Here is a 9799-nt window from a genome sequence, read left to right as displayed (position 1 = left end):
GGAGAAAAAGCTTGTTTAGTGGACTAACTTTGCACTTGAAAGGATGCCCGTTCAATTACGTTTTAACAGGTCTGACGCTACGGCTGTATCTAGGCTAACGGCTAACATGCTAACTATTATTTCTGTCACTAGTCACTTGAAACAAATTTAGGACAATAGGAGACAGGTTGAAATAAACCGAAATTTCCCTTTAAGTGTCCATGTCTTAGAATTTGTAGCTCCTTTGCAGCAACATCCATATTTGAAGCATTGTCTACTGTCATGGCTACATAAGTCTGGACAGATATGGATGTAGACTGCAACTTGACTGGTTGGTGGAGGCAAACAACCCCAAGGCAGTAATTCTAGTTCTTTTATGTTGTGGCTCGAATGGTAGGTGGTATTGTGTTGTGGTTCAAGCTGCGTGCTTCAGGTGTTGCACTGTGTCATTTTCTGACAAAAGCAATTCTCAATGAGAAGACACTGTGAAGAAAAAAATATATGCCGGCAGTTATACTTGAATATTTGACAGCTTCATGAATAAAATGCTGGCAGGGTGAAGGTCAGATTTTATCCTGAGCTCCCATTAATTTCTCACCTTGGCGTATGTGTGTGTGTGTGTGGTTCTGTGTACATGCATGCATGTGTGTGTTTGTAGGGTCCTGCTGGGAAGGATGGACTTCCAGGTCACCCAGGTCAAAGAGGAGAACCGGTGAGTGAGGTCAAATTTCATGAGAGTTCATTAGAGGTCAGCAGTTACTGCATCGTGTCTTTCAGAAATGGTCTTTAACACACAGACACACACACAAACACACACACACCAGAAAATTATGTTTTCTACTCATCTTTTTCTGTGACTGCAGGGCTTCCAAGGGAAGACGGGACCTCCAGGACCCTCAGGTGTTGTGGGGCCACAGGTGAGCTTAACTATGTGACTCCGTCCTGTCATGTAACATCCTACCACCTCCTACGTTGTGCATCATGTCTGTATTGGTGTAACTGACCCAATCACTTGTGTGTGTTTCAGGGAAAATCAGGTGAATCTGGTCCAACAGGGGACCGAGGTCACCCAGGAGCACCAGGTGTACCTGGAGAGCATGGTTTACCTGGGGCGGCTGGGAAGGAAGGAGGAAAAGTGGGTCCACACAGTCACTCACGCATGAACACTGATGATCATCATCTTATAATAGAGTTATCGTTTGTGTTTTGATTGTGCAATGTTTTTTTAAGTTGTTGTTGGTATTGTTGTTGCTTCTCAGGGTGATCCAGGTTTACCAGGGACATTTGGAAAGAATGGTCCTCCAGGATTGAAAGGGTTCAGGGGGAGCAGAGGAGCCCCTGGAATTATGGTAAAGCACACAGAAACACACACACACACACACACACACACACACACACACACACAAATACACCAAACTCATTACAAATCATTTATATTATAAATGATAGAAACTACATAGTGAATATTGTGTGTGATCTTTCCAGGGACCACCTGGGCTGAAAGGAGGGTCTGGACCTCCTGGATCACCAGGAGCCATAGTAAGTTACAGTACATCTCTTTTTGTTTAACTACAGTTCATGTTCAGGATGCCTTCCAAAATCTGTTTTTTGTTTGTGAAATGAAAGCATATTTCTCCAGCTGCATATGCTTTCAGTGCAATATTTTACACAAAACCGCTGAGACCATCACCAATTGATTCCCATGGAATACAGCAACAAATTCACATAAATAATCAACTTTTTTCCCACTATTTTATGATGTTTTATCATTTATACCAGTATCAAACACTGTTATGACGCAGTTTTTTTGCATCCATCATTTTTAGCCTTTTTTTTGCATCAGTAGTTTTAATTGCCCACCTTGTTTTGTCTTGTTTTGTAGGGGTCGACAGGTGAGAGGGGCCCTCCGGGATCAGCAGGTGCCATCGGACAGCCTGGTCGGGCCGGATCAATCGGAGGACCTGGACCAATGGGAGAGAAGGGCGAGCCTGTAATTACATCTCCTTTTTTCTTGTTTACTGTATTTAGTGTTTTTTTATTATGTGTTCAATTTAGATGTATTTCATTTTCAGTCACACCACAGTTCACTGACACGCTTATACTTTCAGCACACGAAGTAGAAGTTCATAATCAGTTTTAATAGAAAGAAAACGACAAAGAAAATACCCATTTGGATCAGTTGTTCTTTAACATCTGTGTTTGTATATTTAGCTTGTATGCAGAAAAACACATGTCGAACGTGTTTGTGTTCCAGGGAGAGAAAGGTCCGATCGGACCAGCGGGTCAGGATGGAGAACAAGGACCTGTAGGGATGCCTGGGGCTACAGGCCCTGCAGGACCTCCAGGAGACGATGGGGATAAGGTGAACTGTGTGTTTTTGCGAGTCCATGAAGCAAAGTGAGTGTTTGTTTGTACCGTGGTGATAACGTATGTGTCCTCTCTCTGTCTCGCTGTGTGTTAACAGGGAGAGCAGGGAGAATCAGGGCAGAAAGGCAGCAAAGGAGACAAAGGGGAAGCAGTGAGTCTGGAGCTTCACATCAACGTTGATTGTACTCCATAACCAGGGCAGATCTGATCGTGTCTGAACGTCTCTCTCTCTGTCTCCACAGGGCCCTCCAGGTCCCACTGGCACTCAAGGTGTAGTTGGTCAGCCAGGACTTCCGGTGAGTCTGCTCTTTTCTTTGTATTCTGTTTACGTTTGTTCCGTGTCTTAAAAAACTGAAAAACCTCAAAGGGCACTGTAACATAAATATAATGAAAAGTTTGTAAATCCCTAAAGTATGACAAGTCAACATTTCTTACATTGAGGAAACCTAGTTGGATGCAGTTTTTTTCACTCACTCTGGCTTTTAAAACTCTGGTATAATTTTTTGTCTTTGACACATAAATAAATCACAAAAGGATTTTTTTTTTGCTCTTTTTTTAACAACTATGCTCATTTGCTCTTTGTTGAAAGTCAGAGGAGTGTATTAACATCTCTCTCATGTCTGCCTGTTAAATATGAAGCTGGAAAACCCACTTATTAACACCTTAGATCTCAGTTGTTTAATCTGAACAAAGATCAAAGTGTTAAAAGTACAATACGTTGATTTGAGGGGGAGCTATGAGGTAGCCAGGCACCCCGCAGAAACTCCAGGAATTTACTGTTGTTGCCCAAGAAATAGGCCTCCACACAACCCCCCACAGAACCATGTTTTTACACTTAGGTTCTTCTACATATTAAAAGAAAACAGAGGTTCTGTTGGGCCCTGTTTACACCTGATATTAACACGCATCCTGTGCAATCAGATCAAAAGTGGACAGCTCTGAATACAGATATGAATGCACCCAATGCGTCTTGAGATCTAGTCACTTAAACCACATTCGGAGGTGTTGTGGGCTGCATGTGGCCACACTTTTCCCAGCAGTGTGATTGCTTATGTGTCCTGGGCCACACTGAAGGACCGCCTCTCAGCTGACGTGACGGTGTGTGTACGTGTTACTCATTGAGAGAGGTGATCCGTAACAGCTTGCAGCATGATGGAATGACTTCCTTTGCGATTGAAGTAATCCTTTGCATAGTTGGAGGGCACAGTGATGGGGATATTAGAGCCATGTATTGCTCCCCCCGTGTTGGGGAATCTCTCCTCGAAGCTATCCACATTCTCCTGCAGTCTTTCCCCTCGAGGCAAACTAATAAATTGGCACTGAAGTGTGCATTTACCCCCTGCCAGTTTTAAAACAACACATTTGGTCTTTAGAAACAAAAGCGATGTAGCTACGTGTTTATTTGCATATAGAGCAATGAAGTGAGATTGATCACATGTGGGATGTCAGGGATTGGATGTGCTACTTGTAAAATTACTGATGTTTAAATTAATTATTTGATGCTGATATCAGTGGGGTTTTGTTGTTGTTCATACAGCACACCAGCTCCTCCAAATATTAATGACAAAAATCACTGGTACCTCACAGAGTACTTCCTAGAAAGATGCCTGTTTTTCTCTATAAAGCATTTCCACCTTGTTGCATCTCAGTCCATTTCTCTTTTCATCAGAGATGTGGGACGCAGCTCTTAACAGCTGCTCACTGGAAGCAAACATTAAAACAAACCACACGTGTGAATGCACCCGTTACCCTCTTAAACGTCATGCCAGACTCGGTGTTAAGCTAAGCTAACCTGCTGCTGGCTGTAGCTTCATTTTTACCTGACAGACATGAGAATGGTATCAGTCTTCTTATCTAACCCTCGGCAAGAAAGCAAATTAGCCTATTCCTCAAAATGTGACCTTTAGCTGCACTAGTAAGTGTAACCAAAAAGTCCAATCTATAAAAACATCACACATTTTTTTCTGCCAGTCCTATCAGATCATAATTATTCATAATTGATAAAACATTAGTACTTTGTGTTGATCCTTTACTGTTTATTGTCTGGCGCAACCCATTTCAACAGAAATGACATCACAGGGAATAGGGAGTTAAATAAAACATTTCATGGAGCGTTTAATCATTTAAAAGTCATGAAGAAACTCACTCCTCACTCTGCTGCTCTGTGTACCAGGGTGTAGATGGACTGCGGGGGCCCCGGGGCCAGCAGGGCATGTACGGTCCGAAAGGAGATGAAGGACTCCGTGGCTTCAAGGGTTCTAGAGGACCAATAGGATTACAGGTGAGATTTGCACAGCAGTCACGGTGCAGATTGATAAAGTGATGTCTTCTTAATAGATGGAGTGAACTTGGCTCTCTGTGCTTTAATCCTCTAATCCTGTGTGTGTGTGTTTTCTCAGGGCATGCCTGGGCTACCAGGAGAGAAGGGTGAGAGTGGACATGTGGGGCTAATGGTGAGCTCATATCCTGTTTAAAGACATGTTCCTTACTTACATCACATTATTCTTCATTTACACAAATTAATGAACTAATTATTATTAATTCTTCCTCATTACACACCTGGTTTTAGGGTCCACCTGGTCAACAAGGCCCCACTGGTCCTCAAGGACCTATTGGGGGACTGGTAAGTCTCACTTATGTTTATGCATCCTCATATGGTCAAGCTGTTGTTTTGAATTTGGAAAATACTGATCTCCCCTTTGTGTTGTGCAGGGTCCAACTGGTCGAGTCGGGATGATAGGACAGCCAGGTGTTGTTGGAGAGAAGGTAAATAAACAGACAGTTACACCTCCTGCATGCATATTGTCTCTTTCTGGATGTCTTACACAAAATGTCTTTGTCTCTCAGGGGGAGGATGGTGAGGCAGGTGACCCTGGAGCAGTTGGTGTTCCAGGAAGGCCAGTGAGTTTGCTCTCTTGATCAAAGATGTCTTCAAACTTGCTCCCACCATCTGCAGTTTTTAAGCTTTTCTCGCTCTGCTCCTCTGCTCCAGCCCTCTTAATCTCTCACTCTGCTCCTTTGCTACTTTAGGGAGAAAAAGGAGACCAGGGGGAGAAGGGAGATACGGGCCCTCCAGGAGCAGCTGGTCCTCCAGGTGCCAGGGGCACCACAGGAGAGGATGGTGCTAAAGGCAACTCTGTAAGTAAAACCACTCTTCAATACCGCACTGTAGTGTACAACACAATGCAACACAAAGCTCTGTAATACACTTTTAACCTACATTATACTATACAGTACACTTAGATACAGTTTTTACCTCCCTGGAGGGGCTTAACACAGTAACTACATATTTAACTTAAGTTAAAATCAAGTTAAGACCTGATTATGATATTCTGACATCTGTTTTTACTATAGGCTATAAACAATATTATACCATAAAAACAGCTTTTTGAATTTGAATTAGCTACGAAACTGAGCTAAAAACTGAGGCAAACTGCAGATAACTGAAATCTGCTTTGGTAATCTTTGGCCTCTGTGAGCTGCTGTTACTACACTCTTTACCACAGAGAGATAAACAGCCAAAGACAGAGACCTACATAAGGTGAAAGTTGGCTGTTGAGCTGCCTCAGGTTGCCTCAGCTAAAGCTGAAACTAAATTTACCTTTTTTTTCCCCCAGAGCTGTTATCTATAAAAGAAAAATCCATTTCAATGAACTGACAGCTCAGTATACCACGTAACTGAATGACACTGTGGCAAAATCCAAGAATGAAAATAACTTACTTAGTTTGTGCTAAAGCTAAGTAGCTTAGCAGATCCCAATAACTGCCATCTTGGCTTTCGACAAATGAAATTCATACAGTTGGGTGGTTAATAATTGTACAGTATTATTTTTATATTCATTTTAATATAAATACAGATAATAGCAGAAGGATCTATGGATTTCAAATCAAAATAAAGTTTATTTTTCTTACACAAACAAGTAGGAAAATGGACAAGTAAGCTGAATGAGTACATTTTGTTGGTATACTGCAACTTCCTCTTCAATTCCATGAACATTATCCAAAGGCACAGTGCATTGTCAGCATTTCTTAGGTGTTATGGAGGCTCTGTGGCAGTGTTTTTATGCCTCTGCGCCAACTATAGCTGTAGTCACAGGTATTGTGTTTTCGGGTTGTCTGTCCGTCCATACATCGGTCCCATTATCTTAAATGCGGTATCTCAAGAAAGGCTCAAGGGAATTTCTTCAAATTTGGCTAAAGCATCCACTTCGACTCAACAATAAACTGAATAGATTTTAATGGTCATGGTCAAGGGTCAAGTGAACACGATATCTGAAGAACACCTTCATGGAATTTTTTTTTTAAATTTAGCAGAAATGTCCCCTTGGACTCAACGATGAACTGATTCGATTTTGGTAGTCAAAGGTCAAGGTCTCTGTGACCTTGAATCTGTCTCATTCTCATGAAAGTGATATCTCAAGAACACCTTAATGGAATTTCTTCAAATTTAGCTCAAACGTTCACTTTGACTGAAGAATAAACGGATTGGAATTTGTTGATTGAAGTCAAAGGTCACTGTGATCTTACAAAACATGTTTTTGGCCATAACTCAAGAATTCTTACGCTAATTATGACAAAATTTAAAAAACACAAATGTCTGGTAGGATATAATGATGAAGAGATGACGTTCTATATCCAAAGGTCAAAGGTCAACTTCACTGTGGCATCATAATGTTCTGCATACATCATGTAACTGGCCATCACTCAACATTACATCTCAGGAACAGAAAGGGAGACATTTAGTCGGACGCTAAATTGGTGACACTAATCTTCGGTGTCCACCATGAAAGTGCGCTGATTGTATAGATCTGTGTTGCTGGGGAAAAGATGTGTGTGGAGCATCCATGTGTTCACAGACATGGATGTAAACTGTCAGAGAAACTTGACTGGTGCATGGAGGCATACAACTGTGGGGCGGCAATTCTAGTTTGAGTGAAATAATCAGCCCAAAAAGACATAAATACTGTACTAGCTCAAACTGTCTCTCTTCTCAGGGTCCTCCTGGTCTCACCGGGGACCTCGGACAGCAGGGGGAGGCGGGACCCAATGTGAGTACCTGCTCTTTCTTGTCATCTTCCTCTTTCCCTCCTTCTTCTTCTTCTTCTTTTAAGAATTTTAAGATTGGACAATGGTAGAAGGAAATGTGGAATGAGTAAAACTTTTAAATTAAAAAAACAACTGAGGTCGATATTTGCACATCACTTTGTATATACAACAGATTTTTTTTGAAAATTTTTAGAGAGGAGATTTTGATTTTAGTATTTCTTTTTGTGAACTAGATCTTTTGAAATGTTTGGATTTTTTAATATATGAAAACATTAATCCATCAACCAACTGCCTGGCAGTTTTATTAATTTTCTTCAATATGTTGTATCACTGTGTCAACATCAGCATGACATCTCTAGTAATACAAGTTTTCTAAATTAAAAACTTTCATGTTGCCATGAAAACATGCTCAACTTTATTTTCTGGTGCAAACGAAGTGTAGTTTTCCTCTGCCCACTGGTTTTCTTTCCTCATCAGGGGGTGGATGGTCTGCCTGGAACTAAAGGAGACACAGGAGATCCTGGGAAATCTGTGAGCTTCTCCCTTCTGCATCATACACCATAATGTTTATGATGTTCATTAATTTATATAATAAAAAGATGCTGACACCATACAGTGCAGCGACTGGCCATGTAATAGTTTCTTTATATTTCTCAGGGACCACCAGGAGCAACAGGGGAACCTGGACCATCTGGACCTCCAGGACGAAGGGTTTGTGTGTTTTTGTGTTAAGTAAAAGATTAAACCCTCTTCTCCTATTGGGATATTGAGGGTATTTTTCTTAATGCATTCTCACAGTGTGTGTGTGTTTGTGCATCTGTGTGACAGATTCAGGTAAAAACGTTTTAAAATGTTGTTCTTCAGGGCCATTTGGGGAAACCAGGCAAGGAAGGAAAGGCAGGCTTGAAAGGAACAAAGGTGAGAGTTCAGAGCAACTCTTTGAATAATAACATCTAAATGCTTACAGCTTCTGAGGGTCACCCTGCTCTCCATTTGTTTCAGGGTGCACCCGGTTTGGAGGGTCCTATAGGGAAGACAGGGCCTGTAGGTGCCCAGGGACATCCTGGGAAGCCTGGCCCCCAAGGCTTAAGAGGGATCCCTGGCCCTGCAGTAAGTCAGAGAGCGAAGAATGAAATCAGTTGCAGTGGAGCATAAAAAATATGGAGATTAAATTATTTGTGTCTTTTTCACAGGGTGAGCAAGGTTTAAATGGACCACCTGGCCAGACAGGACCACCAGGTCCCATGGTAAGATGACTAATCAAACATAAAAAAAAACCTCTCAAATGAGAAAAGAAAAGTATTTCACTGACAGTTAAAAGAGAGTATGAAAAGAAAAATACTGATTTTACATTCTAAGCTGTTAAAATAGTGGAGCTGTTGCAGGATGATCCTTTACTATCAGATATTTTCTGTCAGAGTGATAACTAAATAAGTTTTTTATGCACCTGCTACATTTCAACCTGCATGTGACCTCATCATAAGTTCATCTCCTCAGGGTCCACCAGGATTACCAGGTCTAAAGGGAGACCACGGCAAGAAGGGAGACAAGGTGCGTACATACTTAACGCACATAAACACTCACTCTGACCATGACCTAACTTTGACCTTGAACTTGTTTGTGACATCTGCGCAGGGTCACGGCGGTCTAATAGGTCTGATAGGGCCGCCAGGAGACATCGGGGAGAAGGGAGACAGAGGGCTGCCAGGAAACCAGGGACTGCCAGGTCCGAAAGGAGATGAGGTGCTGAAAATATACACAAACATGTACACAAAACCCTGGAACTAGGTTGGTTTGTGGGCTCTGTCATTATGTTAAGTTTGCAGCTGTGGGCAGAATTTGATACAGTTTGATACACGGCATGGTTTTATATTCATGAGTCAGAATGTTTTTTCTGTAGAGGAGGAAACACATGAAATAGAATTTCTTTAATTACATTAATGTGAAGAAACCCAATAACACTGAAGTGGTTTATGGGCCGTAATTCTTGCTGTAAAAATCAAGGCACTCAAACGTAAGCATGTGGTCATTAAGTTAATGAAATTAAAAGGTAATGGATCTGTATTGCTCCTATTTTATTACAAAGTCATGACAGCTAATAGTTAGGATATCATATCATGTTGCTGTTACCAGATATGTTACCTTCTGTGGGTTGAACAATGTCTATGCATAGTTTTTCTTCCAGCTCTGACTACAGTATAAAGACTGGGCTAACCTGACTAGCATGAGTTAGCTAACATAAAGCAACTGAGATATTGTCAAAGCTTTTCAGGTGAAACTTTTTAGGTTGCTGTTAACATTGTAATTACTGTAAACATTATTATTTGATTCAAAGATTGTAACACCATGCATGAACATGCAGTACAGAACCTTGCTTATGCTTATGTGGTGTGTGTTCCTAAGCAAC

The 9799-nt window shown here is 41.4% G+C and overlaps 1 protein-coding gene across 1 annotated transcript in view; it reads left to right on the top strand.

The window, feature by feature from the left end:
• LOC126390823 (collagen alpha-1(XI) chain-like) overlaps nucleotides 1–9799 on the top strand; it is a 55150-nt gene that overhangs the window by 38950 nt on the left and 6401 nt on the right. Inside the window, exons 36-58 of the mRNA XM_050045295.1 lie at nucleotides 638–691; nucleotides 843–896; nucleotides 1007–1114; nucleotides 1239–1328; nucleotides 1465–1518; nucleotides 1862–1969; nucleotides 2234–2341; nucleotides 2444–2497; nucleotides 2589–2642; nucleotides 4520–4627; nucleotides 4746–4799; nucleotides 4916–4969; nucleotides 5059–5112; nucleotides 5194–5247; nucleotides 5377–5484; nucleotides 7341–7394; nucleotides 7870–7923; nucleotides 8050–8103; nucleotides 8257–8310; nucleotides 8395–8502; nucleotides 8586–8639; nucleotides 8890–8943; nucleotides 9028–9135. Of these exons, the coding sequence (XP_049901252.1) occupies nucleotides 638–691; nucleotides 843–896; nucleotides 1007–1114; nucleotides 1239–1328; nucleotides 1465–1518; nucleotides 1862–1969; nucleotides 2234–2341; nucleotides 2444–2497; nucleotides 2589–2642; nucleotides 4520–4627; nucleotides 4746–4799; nucleotides 4916–4969; nucleotides 5059–5112; nucleotides 5194–5247; nucleotides 5377–5484; nucleotides 7341–7394; nucleotides 7870–7923; nucleotides 8050–8103; nucleotides 8257–8310; nucleotides 8395–8502; nucleotides 8586–8639; nucleotides 8890–8943; nucleotides 9028–9135 (1656 nt within the window). The remainder of the gene's footprint in view (nucleotides 1–637; nucleotides 692–842; nucleotides 897–1006; nucleotides 1115–1238; nucleotides 1329–1464; nucleotides 1519–1861; nucleotides 1970–2233; nucleotides 2342–2443; nucleotides 2498–2588; nucleotides 2643–4519; nucleotides 4628–4745; nucleotides 4800–4915; nucleotides 4970–5058; nucleotides 5113–5193; nucleotides 5248–5376; nucleotides 5485–7340; nucleotides 7395–7869; nucleotides 7924–8049; nucleotides 8104–8256; nucleotides 8311–8394; nucleotides 8503–8585; nucleotides 8640–8889; nucleotides 8944–9027; nucleotides 9136–9799) is intronic.

This window comes from Epinephelus moara, chromosome 5, assembly GCF_006386435.1.
Source record: "Epinephelus moara isolate mb chromosome 5, YSFRI_EMoa_1.0, whole genome shotgun sequence".
NCBI lineage: Eukaryota > Metazoa > Chordata > Actinopteri > Perciformes > Serranidae > Epinephelus > Epinephelus moara.
The sequence above is the reverse complement of the archived record's forward strand: the minus strand, read 5'-3'. Positions and strand labels throughout refer to the sequence as shown.